We start from the raw sequence: 22,779 nt of genomic DNA on the forward strand, positions 1-22,779 counted from the left end.
ACAGCAAGTGTGTATCAGAATTGCTCTGGGCTCAGTGCGCCAAAACAAGTAAGAGCAGGAGGGAAAGAACAAGGAGTTTTGGCAACGATAATTCTTATGTACCATCTTCCTCAGGTGCACAGATCTTCTGTTTGCCAAGGTGGGTGCTGCTCAAAAAGTTAGAGCACTCATGCAAAGCAGTATTTCCCACCAGTCTCTCGTAGTAGCTAGGTTTAGAATTGCATTTATCTTCGCTCCTTTGAGCAATGCTTAGAACACGTCATGAGTACAAAGGAAGGTCAGAGGAGGGAAACCTGATTAGACTAATTACGTGCTGCAATTGACGTTCAGCATTTGCTGAAGTAAAAGTAAAAGTACATTGTCCTATGATAAGCGAAGATAGCACTTGGGAGGAGGATATTTAGTCATTTTCAAAAATATCTGTGCAGTATAAAGGTTTCCAAAGGGCAGAACAAATGCAGCCCTCAGACTCCATTAATCCTCAGTGCTCCATGTTCTCAAATCTCCTGGTTTTGCTGGCTTTGCCAAAGTTGGGAGTAACACAATAATCATCAACTTCTATAACTTTGCTTATAACCCCAACTTCAAATACGTCAAATTAGCAGTCCTTAGTGAGGGCAAAGCCTGTGGTAGGTTTGAAATGTTTGGGAGTTATCCAGTGTGATAAAGTACCTGGAAAAACATATCTGAGCCTGAGTGTGTGCCACAGTTTGGAAATGGCTGAATGAAATATTGTCTAATTTACTGTACTTTCAGCCTAATGGCTAATTTGAAGGCTCAGGCACCAGGGGCTAGTGATCATGGGCACCAATTTCTGCTCCTGCCGGTGGGTGCTCAACCCTCCTCTGCCCCTGGCTCTACCCCCATTCCATCCCCTTCCTCAAGTCCCCACCCTTGCTCCGCCTCCACCCTGCTCCCATTCCACCCCCTTCCCCAAGTCCCCGCCCCTACCCTGCCTCTTTCCCACCTCCTCCCTTGAGCGTGCTGTGCCCCCACTCCTCCCCCTCCCTCCCAGAGCACTGCCAAACAGTTGTTTGGCGGCAGGCAGAAGTGCTGGGAGAGACGGGGAGGAGCAGGAATGCAGCATGCCGAAGGGAGGAGGCAGGGGGAGCTTGGCTGCCAGAGCACCCACGCAGTCAGTGCTTATGCTAGTGATAACCATAACTGTGGTGGTGTCATGTGAGCTAGGCTATAAGTAGGGCTCTTTGTTTTCAGTTTCTATTTAATTTTTTCCAAGAAATTCATCAGTGTTTATTACCGCAATAACAAAAACAGGTGAAAATCCATGCAAAAAGCTATTAATAATTTTTCTGGGTAAATATCCGGGTTTATTTTGGTAGATGGAAAGACGGGGAAAATGTATTCAGTAGATGAATGCTTTGAATTCCGTTCATCAATGTGCTTTGCTGCAGAACTAAAATGGAACTCAAAACACAGTGCTACCTCTGAGTTTAAGAAAACAATACATCTCTAATCACCAAATAAAACTTTTCATTTGAATAAACAGTTGACTGTTGTAGACTCAGAACTATTAGTCTATAAGTATGTACATACACTCAACTTCATCCTTTTCTCCTGTTTTTGTGTTTTAAAACTTTCAAATATTTTCTTGTTCTGAAACACATTCTGATACAGATTTTCATTTTCTTCCTATTTTAGTGTGTCAGATCTTTAAGCCATTATCTGCTAATAACTTGAAATGTGTATGTGGTGGGTGTGAGATTCATCAGTACTTCAGAGCTTGCGTGCGTACCTGTTTGTTGTGTGTATCTTCTAGACTAACAAATAGCCTTTCTTCAACAGGCAGCTTTGCATATACCCACAGACTAATGTATTTTCCTAATAAAACAAGTTATTTTTCATATATTTGAATGATACAAAAGCAGGGTGAAAATCAGAAAAAAAGAATATTATTTTTTGTAAAACCTGGAAATCTTTCAATTAAAAATCAGTTTAAACTGAGAACGAAGAGCCTTAGCTATAAGTAAGGCTACAATTTTGTCACGGAGATCACAGAATCTGTGACTTCCAAAGACCTCTGTGACTTCAGCCAGTGGTGGCTGGGAGTTGCAGGGTCCCACAGTGGCTGGGAGCTGTGGGGTACCCTGCCTGCCCACAGCAGAGCCCCCAAGCTCTGAGCTGCTGTGGGGGGACCCTGGACTTCTGCCCCACAGATGGTGGGGGCCCCTGGAGCTCCCAGCTGGCCCTCTCAGCTGCTCAGAAGTTCCCCATTTTGTCATGAATATTTTTAGTAAAAGTCAGGGACAGGTCACTGGCTTCTGTGAAATTTTTTTTTATTGTCCCTGACCTGTCTATGAAATCTTAGCCTTAGCTATAAGTGACCATTGATGAACTTGTCAAGTGAAGAGATATGATGGAGGAGAATCAACCAGCATGTTTCAGGATGCATACTGACACCAGCATAGCATAGCATAGCATATATATATATATATATATATATATAGCGAGAGAGAGCGCGAGCTGCGGTGGTTTCCCCGTCTTCTGAATCATCAGGTGCTAGAAACTGGATGAAAGAGGTTGGTGGGGGGGAAAGATAGCTCACTGGTTTGAGCATTGGTCTGCTAAACCCAGGCTTGTGAGTTCAGTCCTTGATGGGGCCATTTAGGGGCCTGGGGATTGGCCCTGCTCTGAGCAGGGGGTTGGACTAGGTGACCTCCTGAGGTCCCTTCCAACCCTGATACTCTGATTCTAAGAAACAGGATGGCACTGTTGCTGAAATGGGTGCCTTGTTAGTACTTCTGGTTGTCATTCAGCTTTAGCCCATCAAAGAGATATTTGTGGCTTATAAGTTTTGATGGTAAATATAACTCTTTGTTGCAGGATTTATCTAAAAGACTGTTTTGGCACTGAAAGACCTGTATGAGATGGGGAGAGATTGTTATAGTTGAACAAAAAGATTCCTCATGCGGATGAGTGAAGAACTGAGATTGAGTGTGATCTCTGAAGGCTTTTCATTTTTGTTTATCATACCTCTAGCATTTGTTTGAACACAGTAATTTGTGGTGGTTTGTCACTGAAGAGCTGTTGCTCAGTTAGGCAAGGAAAAGAACAGGTGGACAGGCTGGAGCACTGCTGGGCATTTGGTCCTGCATATGATACATGGAGAGCAAAAGTTACTTGCTACATTTCCTTTGAGGAAGAAGCTACTGCTTTTGTGTGTTTAAATGTTATAACCCTTGTTTTGCCTAGTGGATAAAGCAATGGACTGAGACTTGGGGTTCCTATTCGCTACTGGGTGATCTTGGGCAAGTCATATGAACTCTGTGCCTCAGTTCTCCCTTCTGTAAAATAGGGATAATGATGCTGACCTCCTTTGAGGTGCTTTAAGATCTATGATGAAAAAGCAATATCTAAGAGCTAATAATGTTAGAGTGCCAGATCGGGGGAGGGGGGGTGTTTTAAGTTGCCCATGTCCACCTGTGTGGTGATTCTCCTAACCTCTGAGCCCCTGAATGGGAAGGTCAATTTGACATCCCATGTCTGAGACCCAGCAATTGGAAACTCCTCCTTAAACCTGACAAAAGCCAAAGCCATCAGAGTCGTCTTCCTGCTCTGAGTCCCACATTTAAATCTGTCTTGAGAAATCTGGCAGCAGCACAGGATACTGTCAACTGAGGAGGAAATCTCTCTGGTGCAGTCTCCCCATTTCTCAGTCCCCTTCCCAGACCTTTCTTTGGTCTCAAAATTCAGGCTTTTCTAATCTGTAGGAAAGCAAAGCACAGAGACAAACTCCCTCCCATCACAAGCAGCATTATCTCTTCAGATTCTTAAACCACACTCACCATTATAATGTCTGAGCCATTGTGGTGTCTAAAAGAGTCCTGCAGCTTCCCACAGCACTGCTGTGATGAAGACAGGTATTGATTAAACGTGTTTGCTTTGTTTCAGAATCCTTGTACCTAGCACTGCTGTGACAAAGTAGCTGTCAGACCAGAGTGATGCATATCAGCATAGGTATGGAGAATAGACATGGGTATTAGACTGCTAGAGTTCATCAGATTTGTACAGCACCATGGCTTTTAAATCCAAAGAAAAGAAATGGGTAGGGTATATGTTTCTGCTCAGTCAGCATTGCAGACTCAGGCTAGTGTGTGGCTAGTTTGGTATTGTTCCACATTAGTTACTAGAAGTGTCAGAATGGGCACTGTGACACAAAGGGTTCCCCCAAAAGCCTTGATTTAAGAATCTTCCTCTGTCTCATAGCCCTACCTCCTTTTTACAGTGGGTCCCCTTTTTGTGCCCTGGCTAGGCTGATGCCTGATGAACATGATTAAAATACAGAGAGAACACTTTGGCACCAGGATCAGTAAGTGAATTTTTTAAAACCACAGCTTATTTTCCTGCATTATGACCTCTTTCTAAATTTATCACCTTGTGGAGCCATGTGAATGGTAGTCTGTAAATCAGAACTGCTGGAAATAGCTTCCCATTACCATGTGATCAGAGCAGAGCTGCTGCAGTGTTGGCAGAACACCAGTCCCTGGAAAACACCTGCTAGCAGAGAAGAGCCTATTCTGCTTTCTGCAGAGCCTGGATGTGTGTGTTCTGGCTTTCAGTAGTACTTGCTATTTCCTGACACCTGTAAACTCAGTTTTTTCTGACACTTGAACGGAAAAGGCACTGAAATGGATCTGAAGGCTGTCCTAGTCTTAGCCAAAATTATGTTCAATACTTTAAGTGCTGCGGTGGATAAGATGTACCCCTATAAAAGCTACTGCATGTTGTAGCAAGGTCTGTGTGGTAGCATTTCACATCTCCTTTTCAAACCTGACCTTTCACGTTGCCCTCCTTTCTCTTCTTTCCTTTGAGGATTAATTTCAAAGCTCTTCACAAACTTCTCATAAAGGCTCCCTGTGCAGGGAGATACTATGTATGTTTCAGAGGTGAAGAGAGGAAATCACAGAGAAGGGAAGTGACTAGCCAGTGGTAACACAGCACGTCAGTGTAGTGTCAGCAAAGGAGCCCAGAACTCATGACTGCCACACTGTAACCATGAGACTGTATTTTCTAAGAATAGCAAGAGCTGACATTACGGAACTATTTCTTAGTTATCAGAGCAGTAGCCGTGTTAGTCTGGGTCTGTAAAAAGCAGCAAAGAGTCCTGTGGCACCTTATAGACGAACAGACGTATTGAAGCATAAGCTTTCGTGGGTGAATACCCACTTCCTCAGACACATGTATTTTTTTAGTTCTTCCCTTTTATCTTACAGGAGTTTCTTCTTTATAAACTTCCCACTGTTGTTAATTCTGGTTCATAGACTTCAAAGCCAGAAGGGACCATTATGCACATGTAATCTGTTCAGTTTAGTGCTCTCAGTGTTGCTAACACCAGTTAACATGGACGGGCCACCGGTTGCTGCACATGGTTTTTTCAGTGTGTCATGGCTAATCAATATGATGCTCAAAATGCTGGGAGCAGTCTGTCTACACTGCAGTGAAGTGGGCTGTGTTGGTACTGAATAGGCCATGTACAACTTGGGACAGCTGGATGGTAGGAATTTGAGCTTGTTGTGTGTAAACCAATGAAGGGCCATCCATTAAGACAAGCTTTTGGTCACTCCTCTGTAAAATACAGATATGCTTGCAATAACCTTGTGATACAGTTGCCCTCAGCCATTAGTTTGGTTTTCTTTCTAGCATAGGGTGTGAGGGCTAGCATTTGAAAATGCTGGTTGCCTTTAAAAGGAACAAAACCATTTGAACAGAAACTTGACAGTCTGAGTGGGGCAGAGAGCTGACACTAGAGGATGGGACCTCCTCTAACTTCTAGGTCACTGGTTCAAAGCACAGTAGTGACCAAAGCCCTCATGAATGGATGGCTCTTTGTTGGCTGTTGTAAAACAAGTTGACCCTCGTACCATGCCACTGTCCCAAATTGTACATGGCCTTATATCTAGGTACCTAAGTGGCCTAAATCCCTGCAGTATCTGAGTGCATCATTAGCAACCTCCAAAGAGAGAACTAGGATTAGATGAGTCATGCAGGCCCATCTATCCCTTCACTCTTAGAAGTGCCCCACCAGGTCAAGATCGAGATACCTTCGCAGAGCAGCCTGTGTGAGGTAGCTTGAATGACTGCTGCTTGCAGTGCATCTGCATAGACCTGGGAGCTGTGAACTCCAGAGTTCTTCTCCCATTCCTGCCTCTGAATTGCTGGGTGGGGTGGGGTGGGGACCTGCTTTCTTGAGGTGCTCTGCATCCAAAAAATCAGACTCTTACCCTCAGGACTCCGTTTCCTTAGCTGTAAAATGGGGGCAGTGCTTATCTGCCGCCTTCACTGGAGCAGGATAGAGGATCAGTGAGCTAATGTGTGTGCTCAGAGCTCTGTGCAGTGGTGGTGTAGTTGTGTCAATTCCAGGATACTAGAGAGACAAGGTGGGTGAAGTAAAATCTTTTATTGGAGCAACTTCTGTTGGTGAAAGAGACAAGCTTTTGAAGAACTCTCTAGCTCAAAAGCTTGTCTCTTTCACCAACAGAAGTTGCTCCAATAAAAGATTTTACCTCACTAACTTTGTGGTTAGTACTGTCACTCCACCACACTCCCACATCCACAGCTTTTAGGGGGGGCAGGGGAGCTGAAGTGGGAGACAACTTAAAATTCCTCCCTCCTGCCAGGTTTTGAACCTTAAATCCGTAAAAAACGGGTTAAATGTAGTAAACTTCATTCCAATCTCTACCCCTGTGCATGGAAATATCCCCCTGAGTGATTTGGCTCTACCATTCATTCCTCCTATACACCTGCTACTTCCATGTTACTCACAAGTGAATTATCCTATTGAAAAAATATATATGTGCATATAGTTTATAAGCTCATACCAGAGTATAGTAATTGTGTAACCTTATTACTGTAACCCTTCTCCTTTCTCATGCTAATTCTATCTGGTGTGTTGTCTGGTCTCTCATTTTGTCACAGAGTACTTAAGATCTTGGGGCAGGGACCTTGTCAATGCCATCTCTTGCCCTCTCCACTTTCTGTGAATTGTACACATAATTACCTTAAATATGTTGTGGAGGGGGGATTTGTCCCAGTTATGCAATGTGTGCCATTCATGTGGAGCTGTGTTGGAAAAAAATCTATGAATTCATTAATTGCTAAATGTTAGCAAGTCTGCATTGTTAATGTTTAAAGTCTTAAATTGTGTGCTTGGCCTCTACAGTGGGGCATGGTCATGAGGCAGCTGTGTCTCTTCCTCCCCCAATGCCTTAAAATTCATCACTGTTGGCTGCCACAAAGGTAGCAAGAAGGTAGACTAGTCTCTAGAGTAAAGAGGTTCTGTTATCTCTGTGTTTGGCTCTGGTGTGACTGCCGCTGGAATACTGTGTCCAGTTCTGGTGTCAAAATTCAAGGATGTTGTTCAATTGGAGAGGGTTTGGAGAAGAGCCATGAGAATGATTAAAGGATTGGAAAACCTGCCTTAGACTGAAAGAGTCAAAGAACTCAATCTCTTTAGTTTAACAAAAAGAAGGTTAAGAGGTGACTTGAGCGGTCTGTAAGTACTTGCGTGGGGAACAGAAATTTGATAATAGAGGTGTGATGGGTTGGACACCCTGGGACGTCACCTGGGGTGCTGAGCTGACTATTCTGCCAGCCTGGGCCCCCTTTTTACCTGGTCTTGCTAGGCTAGGCTCCCCAGCCTTTTCCAGCTAAGCACACAGGCAGGGCCGCACCCAGCTGCACAGAGAGACAGAGATCTGCTCTGAGAAGGCTCAGCTTAAGGGGCTTGCCACAGAACCCAGATGTCGTCCACCCCTTGGAGTACAAACTCAGAATAAGATGAAATTCGCCTCTTCTCTCAATGTGGAGGACGGTATGCACAACTTCTCCCCCCACCCCCTGTGCCCCAGTTAGAAATCACATAAATTGGGTTATATTGTAAACTAGAAATAAATGCATTAACTATAACAGGTATATTTTAAGTAGTTAAGGAGGTAGCAGACAGAACAAGGCAGATTATGAAGAAAATAAACCAGAGCCTGCAAACTAAGCTTAATACACTAAAGAAACTGGTTACATGTAAGTTCTGATTCTAATAATCTTCACAGGCCAGACGCCCTTCCAGCCTGAGTCCAGTTCTTTCCCCCAGTTCAGTCTTAGTTGTTTCCTGCATTCATCTTGGGTGGGATAGTAGGGTAGAACTCACAACCTGGATTACCTTGGTCCCCATGTCTTTTGTTTCCTAGTGTGACCCCTGCCCCCCAGCTTCTCATGGAAAAGTAGAGAATTCGAGATGGGTTCCAGTATCAGGTGACATGGTCACATGCCTCTGTAGGGCCCCTGTAGCCATTCTTCACAGGCTGACCCACACATTCACAGGAAGACTAAGCTCTTTTACAGTCCGTTGTCTCTTGCTGATAGGCCATCACGGGCTTTTTCATTGTTGTACCTGAAGCGTTAGCAGGGGGCGTCTCCCAAAGTAACACAGTTGAAATATAGATACGTAGTCAATATTCCTACTTTCAGATACAGACATGATATGTGCATACAAATAGGATAATCATATTCAGTAAATCATCACCTATCCAATGATACCTTACAAGGCCCATCTTGCTTAAAGTACATCTTAGTTATGTCATATTCCTATCACAAGCATATTTTCATAAAGAATATGGAGTATAATGTCACGAGGGCTCTTCAGTGTGGCAGGGAAAAAGTATAACAGAATCCAATGGCTGAAAGTTGAAACTAGACAAATTCTAACTGGAAATAAGGCACATATTTTTAACAATCAGAGTAACTGATCGTTGGAACAATTTACCAACAATTGTGGTGGATTCTGCTTCAATGGAAAATTTGTAAATCAAGTTTGGATGTCTTTCTAAAAGATATGCTCTAGTTCATGCACAGCAATTGGACTTTCAGCAGGAATTAATTCAGGGCAGTCATATGGTCGGCCTTTTATGCAGGGGCTCAAACTACACTACCACAATGGTGCCTTCTGGCCATCAAATCTGACTCTCCGGCTGCTGTCAGTGTGTTTAGCTGTGTGAAATGGCAACTGTGAATAAGTGGGAGATTTTAGGCTACTGGGAGCCTGTCTACACTTGAAACACTACAGTGGCACAGCTGCAGCTGTGCTGCTATAGCTCTTCAGTGTGGACACTGCCCATGCCAGCAGGAGGGGGTTCTCCTGTTGGTGTAGTTAGGGCACCCCTTCCCTCTCCCCTGACCCCCCAAGAGGGAGTAGCTAAGTTGATAGAAGAATTTTTCCAGAAACCTAGCCCTGTCTACACTAGAGGTTAGGTTGGCTTAACTAATCATTAAGGGGTGTGTGGATTTTTCACACCCCTGAGCGATGTAGCTGGGTCGACCTAACTTTTGAATGTAGAGCAGTCCTAATGCTAGTGTAGACAAGGTCTGGGATGGAGTTTAATGCTTTTGAATTTTTGTGCAATGGATCTATCACTCTGCTTTTTCCTTTTGTCTCCTTAGTCATGGGACATATTCTTTCGCAATGCCAATGCTGGAGCTGCTCCAGGTACTGCTTACCAAAGCCCCCCTCCACTGAGCACCAGCCTGTCTGCACTGACGCAAGCACAGTCCCTGGTTCAAGCACAGCCGAATGTAGATAAACTAGTGGACGATCATCTTGCAGTGCAATCTCTTATCAGGGCATATCAGGTAAGAACACTTTTGTGTGGTGGTGGTGAATGGATACCAGTCTTCAGTTCAGGATTTACTCCTTTTTAAAGACACAGGGCCTGATTCTTGACTGCCTGCAGCTTGTATAGTCATTGCCACTTGCCTTGCACTGGTGTCAGTGCCTCCTAGACAAAGGGCAGCATAATGAAGAATCAGCCCTGTTACTATTCAGGTTGTTGCCTGAACTCACATGCAGAATTTTGGTGACTGGGTAAGCAAACTGCATGCTGTGTCACTTTTCTGAACTACCGGTGGAACTAAACCCTTGGGTGCTGGAAAAGGCTTCCGTGGTTCTGGCTGTTCTGTGTTGCATTTACATGGTAAGTATAGCTTAAGAATGTTTCCTTGCTGTTTTGTGTGTAAAATCTACCTAATTTTAACTGCAAGCCACTGATCTATTGGGAGGATGCATTAGCTGACACTTCCTAGATAATAGGAGAGCCAAAACCATTGTTTTTATCCAAATAAAGTGATTATTACAGCTAAGATAGTTATTAACCCCATCCCATCAACTGCAAAACAAGAGACAAACCTTTGCCCACCCCTGACTGTTTGGTTGATGATTAGTTTCTAGAATTAACTTCTTAACAGTAATGCCTCTCCCACTTCATTCCTAGCTTAAAACGTGCTGCTGTGCAACAACTCTGTCTCCAGTGTTCCAACATACTTCCAGGATTAATCCCTGATATCCTAAAATAAAAATCAAGGATACATTTCTCATCTGCAGTTAGGAAGAGGCCATGCTGTCGCTGGCTACTTAAATACGTTTAAATATGCTGGCTGAAACATTCGGATCAATACAAAGCTTGATGCCAAAAATCAACCTGTCAAGGGGAGCAGGCATCCTCTCTTGGAGAGAACATCTATGAACTATGGAATCTACGCTGCTTCTGATTTCCTTGCAGAGGCTGTTTTTTCTCAAGATGCTCTTAAATTTACCCTATGTTGTGGTTTAGTGGTTTCCTATGCTGCTGCTGAGGGTGGTTCATACATTTTTAACTGTTCTCCACTTTGTCAGGCCTGTGATCTTTTATTGTGGACAAGTCTCTCACGATTTATACACTTCAAAAAGAAAGTAATCTCATCTGATCATCCCCTCAACTCCACACACATTGTGCCATCCCCTTTATTAGCAATCCCTGGAGCAGGTTTGCAAAACTGCTCATTACCATTCAGAACTCTTTATTCTTAACTCGTGTCTCACCATCTCCCAGCTGCTGGGCCTTGCATGCTCATGGAACAAGAGGTCAAGTTTGCAGTATTTAGCTCATACCCTGCTTGGTAATGCATAGGCACTGGTTCTAGGCCAAAAGTCAGTCCGTCGCTCAAGGTCAAGTTGAAATATGCTGTAGATGGTCTTGGATCTCATCCCTGATTGTATGGTAGAATCATCCACTTCACTCTACTTCCCTCAGTACCAATGCTAATGCATGTTAGCAGCTAAACCCAATGTCTGCCCATTCTTGGTTTGTAGAATAAGCAGGCAAACCAAAGAGAAAAATACTTGGATTTTAGTTGTGTGTACGTAGTCCAGCCTGAGATTATTGTGGGTTTTGTTTTTGTTTTGTTTTTTAAATCCAGTTACTGGTGAATATCAATTCCCCATTTCTTCCTTTTCTCTCCCTGCCACAGCCTTTGAAATGGCAGAATAAGAGTGTCCACACAGTGAGTTATACTGGTATAACTATTCTAGTAAAGTAGTGCCAGGATATCTTTCCCATGTAGAGAAGCCCTTAAAGAAAGGACTACAGAGCGTGGCAGATAAAGCAGATATTTGTGACATATGGCCTCTTTAAAAGCACAAGGCAATTACCATCTTTAAAAACTGGATTGAACTGGAATATCTCCAAATTAATTATAGGGGAACAAGAAACTGCTGAGTTTCGTAGTGGCAGGAATGGTGGTTTCTTCTTCGAGTGATTTGCTCATGTGTATTCCACAGTAGGTGTGCGTGCTCGCCACATGCACTAGTGCCAGAAGTTTTTCCCCTAGCAGTACCTGTGGGGGGGAGCGCCCCCAGCAACCCCTGGAGTGGTGCCTCCCCCCACCCTCAGTTCCTTCTTGCCGCCAGTGAAGGTGCATTGGAACTGCTTAGCTTCAGTCTTGCTGCAGCTTGTCCCCAGAACTGTTCGTTCAGCAGTACCTGTAGTCAGTTTAGTTTTCAGTGAAGTTTAGTTAGTGAGCCGGGCCAGGGCATGCCCCGGGATTTAAGTCGTGCGGCTCTTGTAGGCATTCTATGCCAAGGAGTGACCCGCACGCAGACTGTCTGCGCTGCTTGGGAGAAACCCATATCAGCGAAAAGTGCAGGATCTGCAAGTCGTTCAAGCCCTGGACCAAAAAAGAAAGGGACATTAGACTCTGGGCCATCCTGATGGAGTTGGCGCTGGTCCTGACCCCGGCACACCGCTCCAGAGGCAAGCCGCCGCTGGGGTCACCGCCATCTCGGTCGAGGGAACGTTCCCGACACCACTCGCCGCCCAGTGATGGTACAGGGCTCAGTCCATGTGGATCGCCCTCGACGCCAGCTAGACTGTCTGGATGGGTGCCATCCGATCAGGACTCCCGGCACCACTCGTCTTCATGGAGTGAGCACAGACAGGACCGCCAACGGTCCTTGTCTCGAAGGTGGTACCGCAGTCGGTCGCGGCATGACCATCGACCTGGGCGCAGTCCTCGTCAGCTGCCTTCGTGGCCCACATCCCTATTCAGGACATTTGTAGGGCCAGCACGTGGTCTTCGGTTCACACGTTTACCTCGCAGTATGTGATAGGCTCCCAAACCAGGGATGACGCTGGGTTCGGCAAGGCGCGGTACTCCATCCCGAGAACTTGTGAACTCCTACCCACCTCCAGCAGATACAGCTTGGAATCACCTACTGTAGAATACACATGAGCAATCACTCGAAGAAGTAAAGGCAGTTACCTTTCCCGTAACTGGTGTTCTTCGAGATGTGTTGCTCGTGTCTATTTCACATCCCGCCCTCCTTCCCCACAGCTGGAGTTGTCTGGCAAGAAAGAACTGAAGGTGGGGGGAACGCGCAGCTCCCCTTACACAACACCAGGCAGGGGCCACTCCAGGGTTCACAGGGGGCGCCCGCCCCCCTACAGCTACTGCTAGGGGAAAAACTTCCAGCACCGGTGCACTTGGCGAGCATGCACACCTACTGTGGAATAGACATGAGCAACACATCTCGAAGAACACCAGTTACGGAAAAGGTAACTGCCTTTTACTTTCTAATCATACCGGTAGTTATGCATCTGATTGTTTTCCTGCCTCAAAACAAGCCTCTACCAGCCATTACAAAAATTAATCTGCCTTTGTATGATTATAATGAAGGAAATAGTCATATGCCACCCACTCAGGTGGAATTCCACCTCTTGCTGCTCTCATGGCTGCCTACACAGTTCAGCATGTCTGCACTGCAGAGCTGCTTTGTGTTAAATCTAGGAGATAAAAGGAAACTAATTTCTTCCAGCTCCCACACACATTCAGGGATTTGGGACTTGGGTTAGAAACCAGACAACTATCAAATCCATCTCCTGATGCTCTGAGTTCTGAGCTGTTTGACAGCCATAACCAGCCAAGCTGACCCTCCTCTGTTCTCAGTTACCAAAGAACAAGATTTCCAGCATTGGAACCCCAGATCCCTTGACATGCATGATTTGAGAAGCTGAAGTGGTTGATCTAATGGATCTCTCCATCTTTCAATTACAGGACAATCCTCATGGATTATCACACGCCTGTTCAAAGGGTGGGGAGTGGGTCCCAGACTGGTGCAGGGGAACACTTTTTGTATTCTAATCCAAGACTGTGGGGACTCATCAGCAATAACTCTGGAGAGGTCATGTGATGCGGGTGCTCAGCGCTTTCTCAGTGAGTTTCCCCTAATATCAAGCACTAAATTCTGACTCCTCAACGGATTAAACCACAGAAATCACTTCCTAAACCTCACTGGGATCCTTTACAGTAGTAAGGCCTTGTCTGTACATCCATGTTGTACCACTAACTATGCCAATATAGCTAAAGCGGTACCACACCACAGTTTTATTCAGGAAAGGAAATAAGCTATACCACTTGTAAGGTGGTGTTATATCTGTATAACTGGGTCCACACTTGAGTGGGAGCTGCAAATATGATATCCTAACTTGCAACTCAGAGTGGAAGCTGATCAGGAAGGGAGTCAGAATGTCTGCAAAATCTAGAGGCCTGGCCACCAAGATCAGGCAACATACTGCCTTCAACTGGTAGTTAGCTTTCAGAAATTAAACTCTGTCTCCAGGCCCCCTAACTGAAACAGCAGGTCTGTTTCAAAATCAGCTGACGCCAGTGGAATAAAGAACAGCAGTGTTTTAAGGCCCAAACAGATAGATACACCCATCTGCAGCTTCTGGACAACAGCTTCCTTGCTGGAGAATAAAACTATAGATATTGAAAATAGAAGCTATTGACTCAGTTTCAGCAGCTGAGCAAGCAGTTGGTGGGAATGACCCCAGTGGTTTCTGAGGGAAGAACTCATAACTCATCAGCAGGAAACTGTTTGGCATGAGACTTATTCAAAAAACTAAATTCTGATCTAGCATAACATCTCTCATTGTGGGGTTGGGTCTCTCTGCACGTGTGAGCAATATCCAGATCCGAACCCTCAGTAACGCTTTCCTGAGTTTGAGTGATATCTTCCCAAGCTTTTCTGATATCAGAAGCAGAGCTCCCGAAGCTGTTTCTGAAGAATACCTAACAACAATTCACATAAGTAGAAAACTGCCCAAAGTCTGTAATAGACCAGAGAGAGACTGAGAAACATCCTTAATTAAACCAATGTCTACACAGCCTTTAGAATTCTCTGTTTGGGTGTCTATACTGTGCTCCTCGCTGTGGTATTTGGGTGCCCATACTTATTCCTTAACAGCCTAAAGCTCTTTAGAAAGATGAGCTCCAAACCTGACTTGTAATATTGGCCTTTGATGGGTAACATCCTGCTTAGTTTGGAACTTGGTGTCAGTGGTAAGGTGGCGGCTACGCTAGAATGAAGAAGACTAAACTATTTGAGACTCACCTTGGGACCATCCTCTGTGCTGGAAGCACTTTGCTATTTCTGTGCTTAAACTTGTTGAGTGGTTTAAGTCTTGTTCCTTGGTTCAGTCAACCATTTATGACATTGAACTGATGTGCCTGCCCGACTTCAGTCTTGGAGCATTACCAGCTGCTCTTGTGCTCCCAATCCAACCCGCAACGCCTTCTCTTTTGAATTATTGTTGCAATGCAACAGGACTATATTCTCTGCACTAACTAGTCATTCACATTTAAGCCTGCCAGCCAACTTGGCATTAGTCTGACCCCTGGGATTATTAACCTGGGAGCTGACTCTTAACGTGCTATGATGCTTACAAGAAATAGTCATGGTTGAGTTCTTAAATTCTGGAAATGTGTAAGATAATGAGTGCCTCTCCTGTACAGATCCAAGGTGGTGGTAGGTCTACTCTTTGCTTTGGGATCACTTCTCTGATCTCCGAGAATCTTTCAGTAGAGAAGAAAATCTTTGCTTTGCCTATATTGAATTTGCCCCCCAGTGTTATAAATTTCTTCACTGTAGAGAAGGTGTTCTGCTGCATTCATAACCACGTGAGCCTTCTGGGCTGCTATCTGGTGTTGAGCTGAGAAACTTCATACGGTAAATGTTGTTTAAATATGAAACCAGGACATCCTAGTGATCCAAGCAGAAACAAAATAAGAACAATTTACCAAACCACGCAACATACAATAGATCTACTTTCTTGTGTCCTAGCTACTGTGGGTTGAAAGGGAGCCCTAGGATCTGATTGGGACCAGGAGGCTATTAATAATGTTTCTCTTAGGCATGTGTTCAGGTCATGCTTGTCAATCCCTTGACCTGTTATTTAGGAAATGCTTTCAGAAATTATCTGACAGAGCTCAAAAGTCCCTCTGCAGAACATGAAGACATAATCCCTTCCCCAAAGCACTTACAGTCTAAGTAATATCCCCTCCACAGCTTACTTTGAACTGTAAAATGGAGTTAATAATGGTTAACTCGGGGGGGGGGCAGGAGGGGGATGGAGCGGAGCAGTGGAGGGAAGTTCCAGGGCCATGCTGATAAACTTTGTATATGGTGTAAACTCCATGTTGCTCTTAAACACAAGTTGTGATGTTTATGGGCAACTTTTTTATACATTATTACATGCAATGGATCCCTTTTGTACAGTGGCTTTGCAGAAAAGGTGGAATGTGAAAATGTGTATGTCTCTTTTAATGAACTTGTTTAATAACTGTTCTGTGTTGTTGCTTCCAGGTCAGGGGTCACCACATTGCAAAGCTTGATCCTCTCGGCATTAGTTGTGTAAATTTTGATGATGCACCAGTAACTGTTTCTCCAAACGTCGGTGAGAATTACTCTGCAAATTAATTCGAATGTAATTTAACTTTTTTTATCCCTTCCCTTTCCCCCCCTCTCTTTTTGGTATCCACTTTCCTTTCCATTCCTGGCCCATTTCATAGATTCGAGGGCATCATGTAGCACAGCTCGACCCACTGGGAATCTTGGATGCAGATCTGGACTCGTGCGTTCCAGCTGATATTATCACATCCTCAGACAAACTGGGTGAGGGCTTTGAGAGCAGTTAGTGCCGCATTGCTTGAGCTCCTCTCTCACTTTCACAGCTTTGTTGTAGATAGAGCGCTTCACCAGGAAGAGGGGTCTTAAGTTTCCTTAGTAATGATCACGTTCTAAATTTGTATCCGGTGAAACATTGGCTTCACCAGACTAGCAGCAGTGCAAAAGTTCTACTACTACTCCTAGTTATCCTAGTGGACGTGTATTGTGCCATGTGGTAGAGCTAGGAGCCATGTTATCTCTCGTCTCCTACCAACATTTGTTAATTTACATTGCAGTTGTTAGTGGACTGACTAGTCCAGTGGTGCAAACAATTGCATTTCTGTGGAAATGTAAAGTGATGGGGGAGACAGGTATCATGGAGACGGGTGTTCATGCTTCCTTTCCTTAGCATCCTTTGCTACTGGAATCCTCAAAGCGCACTGCTGCTTTCTCGCCAACAGGCTGCTGCTGCTTCTGGGGGGCATGGTGGTAACCCTCAGCAGGTTGGAGAAGACAGGAGCTTTGTTGGTATTCTCCATGCAAGAATAGTGCCGTCAAAAAGAAATCTCTCTTGAATTACCCACAGTCATATGTCATGGTGCTAATTTTGTGACAATGCTGTTGCATTCCTTAGTTCCTTGGCTTGCTGTGGAACTTTAAAACAAGTTGAATGCACAGTTTCAACTCTGACCAATAATTGTCTGCTAGTGATCATGACAAGGAAGCTTTGGAATGTCTTCCCATATTAAGTAGAGAGGTTGAAAATACAGTGCTTTTGGTTGGAAGATGCATGTATGTTGCACAGATGACTGTGTGTGTTGTTCAGTACTTGACATTCTGTCCCAAAGGTGCTGAAATTCCAGTACCTCACAGCAGTGTCTAATTTTGATCTCTGTAGTATGCTGCCATTCTTCTAGTCTAGATTATGGTGGCTGAGCTCTCTCTTAACTTGCTGGTGCTTTCCAAGGGTTTATAAACCTGATTCTGTAAGCTCTCCTAAGCAGCATGCTTCTAACTTAGACTAGAGCAAGAGTAATGACCACTAACCCTGACATGGGTGAAACACCTGATCAGAATATATTGTGCATGTAAATGTATTTGATGATGTCTTGTCCAGCTACCAGTATAGGAACAGGAACATGCTGCTGGAATCTACTCAGAAGTGTGCAAGGGGAAATAATTTTAAAAATCGACTTGTTTGGCTTGGCTGAAGCATACAGGATTACTGAAGCAGTAGTTGCATTGTAGCTATGAAGGTCAGGTAATCCTGTCTACGATCATTCATTGTTCCTAGAGCTCTTGACATTTGGGTCCGATTTTGTATTCAGGTTTATCATTAGCCATTCAGTCCCTTGTAGTCCAGTACAACTTTAAAACAAACAGTCTTAGCTGGTGCTGACTTCGTCAGTGAGCAGTAATGAGGGACTTGCTTTCAGACACTCAGATTCATCAAACAAGGGAAAACCTTTCGCAATCTCAGCCCAATGTCCAGAAAATGCGTATCTAAATAGAGTTGTCTGGGTCTGTGCCCCAAAGACCAGTGAACTCTGGGTGGAGCTAGTTCTGTGGCTGGAATCCCTTCACGTTGATGGCTTAGCCTGTCAGTTCCCAGGAGTCCAGATCCAGGAAAGAAAAGGAATGTTTAATCTGATGTCTGCTAACCGCATCACTGGAAACAGCTGATGAGCATTTAAAATCATTGGGTGGCTCTTATTCTAGTCCTCTGCCCATGTTTGTGGAAGCAAGGGGGGTAAAGGTGGTTTTGAGCCACATCTTGTGCTCCCTGGATTCTGAGATTGTGTGGCACCCTGCACAGCCCCTCATGTAAATTAGAACAGCCTTGTGCTGCTTTAATTTTAAGCTCTACTTCCTGTAAGCCCTGGAAAGCAAAGAATAGTCATAGTGACTGTGTTACGGCCATGATTCCAATGCACCCCCTACAGCTGGGGGGATGTCTGAGAGATGGGCCAGTATAGACCCTTACACCAGGCTGTACACCAGCTGGGGAGGCCTCTGTGCTCGGTATTCTCATAAGGCTGTTTCTGCCCTCTGAGGCAACTTTTATGCTGCCAAAGTGGCCCAAAGGGGCATTAGTGTAGGTGAGAATTGGGCCCCATATCACAGCACTAAAAGGAAGAAACTTCTTGAGAACTAAATTAAATTTAACACTGAGCTGAGTACTGTTCTAATATGGAAAATGCCTTGTGTTTAAAGGCATAGTAGGTTTCTGCCTCACAGGTTCAAGCACATCTATTCATTTTAGATGCAAAACTGTGTTTTCTGTTGGGATTCTGCTCTTATTCTCAGCTCGCCAGCTTTGCAGTACTGACAGAAAACACATTTTAACTTGTTTAGTAACATTCTGTTGATGATGTATGAGCTAGAATAGAGCTGGAGCTGAGCAGGCTGAAATCCATTAAGGGAGAAATTGAGGGCCAGCACAAAACCTACCTGTATGCACCAGTTTAAGACATATCCTGAGACTTTAAGTGGTGTGTAGGCTATCTGCTGATTCTGGACCCTGACTAGACTTGGGGATGTATTAACATGTTTTCTAAACATAACACCCAAAGTCACCAGTTACTTTTGAAATCTTGTTCTTAACGTCTTTTCCCCCAGTCTTTACTAAGATCAGTGTAAAAAGCTGCATAAGATTTTCAATATTAGCAGGGTTACTATTTACAGCATTTTTCTCATCCTGTCAAGGAAACAGTTGCTACATGAATTTGAAAGGAAACTTGTCATTAAATAAGAGGATGGCTGTAAAATTCAGCCATGTGTGGAAAGATTCCGGATACGAGAAGTACAGCAGTACATCTGAGCATCCGGTTACACACAGGTTGTTCTGCTCTGGCACAGTCCTCACCAGGATCAGAGTGTTTGCTTCATTAAATAAAAAGAATTTAAAACTGGATGTCTTCCCCAAATGGGCATTGCAAGATCTAAAAGCAGGAGCAGTGCTGTGGACAGTGGAAAGGCTGTAGAAACGCGGGATGGGTCAGCAAGAACAAGAGAAAAGTAAGCACTAACACAGATGTCTGCTGAAGAGATCCTGCATTCTGTGAAAATCTGTGTCAAGAATAAAATCCTAACCTTGTTCAAGAACAAGATAAGAAGCCAATAAGAATGTTGTAGAACTTTTGTCTTTGAGTGTCTCAGCTTTCCCTGCTGCAGTTAAAACTCATTGTGAAGGAATCTAATCTGTCAGGAAGTTCTAAATGAAGTTAGCTGGCTTAGCTGTGAGCAGATGTGCATCGGCTAAGACTCCAGAGGAAGAAATAGTCTTACTAACAGGTATAATCTAGTTATGCTTGAGAGAACAGACTTTTAGAAGACCGCTGTGCCCAGCAGCTAAACTGGCATGTGTTTGAAAAGCTGGTCCCTTCATTTAGGAGCCAAAGACCTTATGTAAACACACAGGATGTGCTGTTTTAACTATGCCAATATAGTTAAGTAGTTAAAACACAATGCACACAAATATGCAACCATGCTAGGGATTTTACTTGTATAACTAGATCAGTTTAAAAAAAAAAATGCATCCCAAGCCAACCTAGTTTATACCAGTACAAAATCTGGGGGTAGGCCAGACCTAAATGAGCATCTGTCCCCAAGTGCTTAACCTGGCAAGAATTTCAGTTCAGCTCTGTTTAGAAGAGATTAAAACCAGAGTGGTGAAGAGCAACCCAGGGAGACTTGTGGAGGATTTAGCGGTGCAGGGGAGGAAACTAAATGTACAAAGCAAATGTCTAGGATTCCTTTCTACAGAGAGACTTTGACACTAGCTCTAACCAGAGGGCTGTGGAGTGGGGAAATGTACTGTGCATTACTTGGTGTGTGGGCCAAATGCTGTATTGGGATCAAATGTGGCTGCTCAGGCCATGCAATGCAGCTGGGAATGGGCTGCAACTGACCTGCAGAAATTTCCTCTGGTATGGCGGGGCTCTCTGCTGGCTCAGATGTGCTTGATCTGAGCCCTGTCTGCACCTGGCCCACCATCAGTGTAGTGAGGAGGGAAGGAGCATGCCAGAGCTCACTTTGTTGGTTCCCTCACTGGTGCAGGCTGTGGGTTCCATTAAGGACCCTACATCTGTGGTGCAACTTAGAGCTGCTTATTGGCAGTTCCAGGTGGTGATGGTGCTGGAGGGTCTGGGAGCTGTAGCTGGTTACCTAATGCTCCCTCCATTCTCTGGTGCTGACGGTGTAGGAGATAATCTGGCATAGCGTTTCTCTGTGCTGCGTTTTCCTTTGTCAGGGCAGTGTGGATTGTGTCTGACCCTGTCATGAAGTCTTAATGCTGAGTACATGGCACTAATCACACCAACATCAGTGTGAAGTTACAAATGGGAGCAAGAGAAGAGTCAGAATGAACATCGTAACGGCTTTGGTGGGGCAGTTCCATCTCATTTGTTGAGATGAATCATAGAAATGTAGAGCCGGAAGGGACCTCAAGAAGTCATGTAGTCCATCCCCAGCACTGAGGCAGGATTAAGCATATCTAGACCATCCCATCTACACCATGAATTTTGTTTGTTTATGACTATCTGAAAGCTCTCCCCAGAACGAAAGTCTCAAGGAACTGGGCTATGCACAGTTCTTGTACTGATTTAACTTTTGGCTAGGGGTGTGATCTGTTTTACCAAAATAGGTAAATCATTGCAGACTTCAGAGAAGCAGGCCTGAGGCCCAATGGAGGGCCTTCTGCAGCAGATGAGTTAATGGGAAAACAAAACTCAGCAATACTAGCTTGGAAACAAACACTCTCATTTGTGAATGAGAGCGCCCATAGGAAAATATTGGTGACAATGCCATAGGCAGGTACAGCAGAGGACACATCCAGTACATATATTTGTACTGCAAGTGCTGACCTGACCTTCTCTGGAGCACTTGGAATCCCATTAGATACGACATTTATATGCGAGACTCTACCCAGCTCCAAAATCCTACATCATTGGTAAGCAGTGTGTTGCTGGGATTTCCTTTTTTAACTGGTGACAATCTCCAGAGCCAGAAAATGGGTCTGGATTGATGAGGATTTTGTTCTGATGTGGCACCATAGCCAAGCTAGTTCAGATCTTTGCCATCCTAAAAGCCATATGTGGCTGCTGAGTTCAATCTGAAACCAGTGGGTATGAAGAGGTGCAAATTAACCCACAGCCCTGGCCTATTGTATTAGATTTTGAAAAGGCAAGCTAAAAAGCTCTTGTGCAGTCAGTGTTTTTAAAGCTTGAAAAAAAAGAAGTGGTGACTGACAAAAAGATACAACTGCTCTGCCAGCTATGCAGCTTCGTTTACTCACCGTTCCCTAATTAGCTCCACCCATTCGGGCTGCCATTGCCCAAGCAAGTAAACAAAGTTGCTTCTTACGAAATAGGACAAAACCAGATGTTTTTCAGATGCCAAAGTGCAGAGTCAGAAAGCAATAATTTCCCCTTCTTCAGACTTCTCTGCTATAAACAGAGGAGAGGTACTAAAAACAGAATAATTCACAAAATTATTGTATTGAAAACTGAGATTCAGGTTGGATGGATGTTGGCGCATGATATAATCTAGGGACAAGTAAAGAGGTTGCCTTGCTCTGCTATTCCAGGGCATCCACAGCTGCCTAATCAAGAGCCAGGCTGGCATCTTGCCACAAGCCCCAGGAGTGTAGAGATGTAGAACTGTGGAGATTACAGGACCCAGAGTGCATTATACCACTTTGATCAGAGCAGTCCAGTCTCATTACACAGCTGGACCTTTAACCTCTAGAATAAAATTGAGGGCAACCGCAGAGCACCGTGGGCCATGTCTGGCCGTGTAACCTGTCGGCTGCATACTGGCCACCTCTGTTTTTACTGAGGTATCCCTCACTCCTCCTCCTCTCTTCCAGGAGTGAGAATCTGTGCGCCTCATTCTGATCTCACTTACAGCGGTATGAATCACTGAAGTGGGTGGGGGGGAGGAGAAGAGAGGAGAATAGGGGTCTGTGTGTCTCTTGGTTTAATGCCTTTCCCTATGTATGCCTTACATGAGAGGATGATGTAGGACTGAGAAACTGAATCCTTCACATTTAGTGTTATCATTCATCTAAATCCCAATTTCAGCACTGGTACCCCCCTGGCCTTAGGCAAAGACACCTATGCCTCCATTTCCTCATCTAGAGGTAATACTTGCCAGGCATTCAGGACTGCTGCGACCTATATACTGTTGGTAAAGTGCTTTGACTGTGGGGGAAATGCTATACTAGTATCAGGAGATCGTGCGCTGTTACTCTTGCCACTGGGGGGGCACTTAGCAGACCTCTCTGCCAATGCTGTTCACTGGCTAGTAGCTCAAGGATCATTAGAGGGAGGAGGAACACCTAGGCCTTCTCTTACAACTTGATCTTTGCAAACTTTGGGTCACCAGCAAGACAAGTACAAATATTCTGGTCACTGGCCTGGGATCTGCAGTAGCCTGTTTATCACATATGAAGCTAATTTCTAAGCAAATCCTGCTCGGTTTTATGTTAAAATGGTTTCTTGACACTTGGG

The 22,779-nt window shown here is 44.5% G+C and overlaps 1 protein-coding gene across 10 annotated transcripts in view; it reads left to right on the top strand.

Annotated features, from left to right (window-relative positions):
• Positions 1-22,779, top strand: part of OGDH (oxoglutarate dehydrogenase) — a 94,458-nt gene that overhangs the window by 31,981 nt on the left and 39,698 nt on the right. For 3 of the 10 annotated variants that reach the window (XM_045002875.1, XM_045002876.1, XM_045002877.1), the window contains 2 exons: positions 9,451-9,639; positions 16,171-16,273. In XM_045002875.1, the coding sequence (XP_044858810.1) occupies positions 9,451-9,639; positions 16,171-16,273 (292 nt within the window). Of the gene's footprint in view, positions 1-9,450; positions 9,640-9,869; positions 9,981-13,494; positions 13,534-15,964; positions 16,056-16,170; positions 16,274-19,245; positions 19,286-22,779 lie in introns of those variants that run through there. The other 7 variants (XM_045002873.1, XM_045002878.1, XM_045002879.1 and 4 more) reach the window with 4 other exon arrangements.

Source organism: Mauremys mutica, chromosome 2, assembly GCF_020497125.1.
Source record: "Mauremys mutica isolate MM-2020 ecotype Southern chromosome 2, ASM2049712v1, whole genome shotgun sequence".
NCBI lineage: Eukaryota > Metazoa > Chordata > Testudines > Geoemydidae > Mauremys > Mauremys mutica.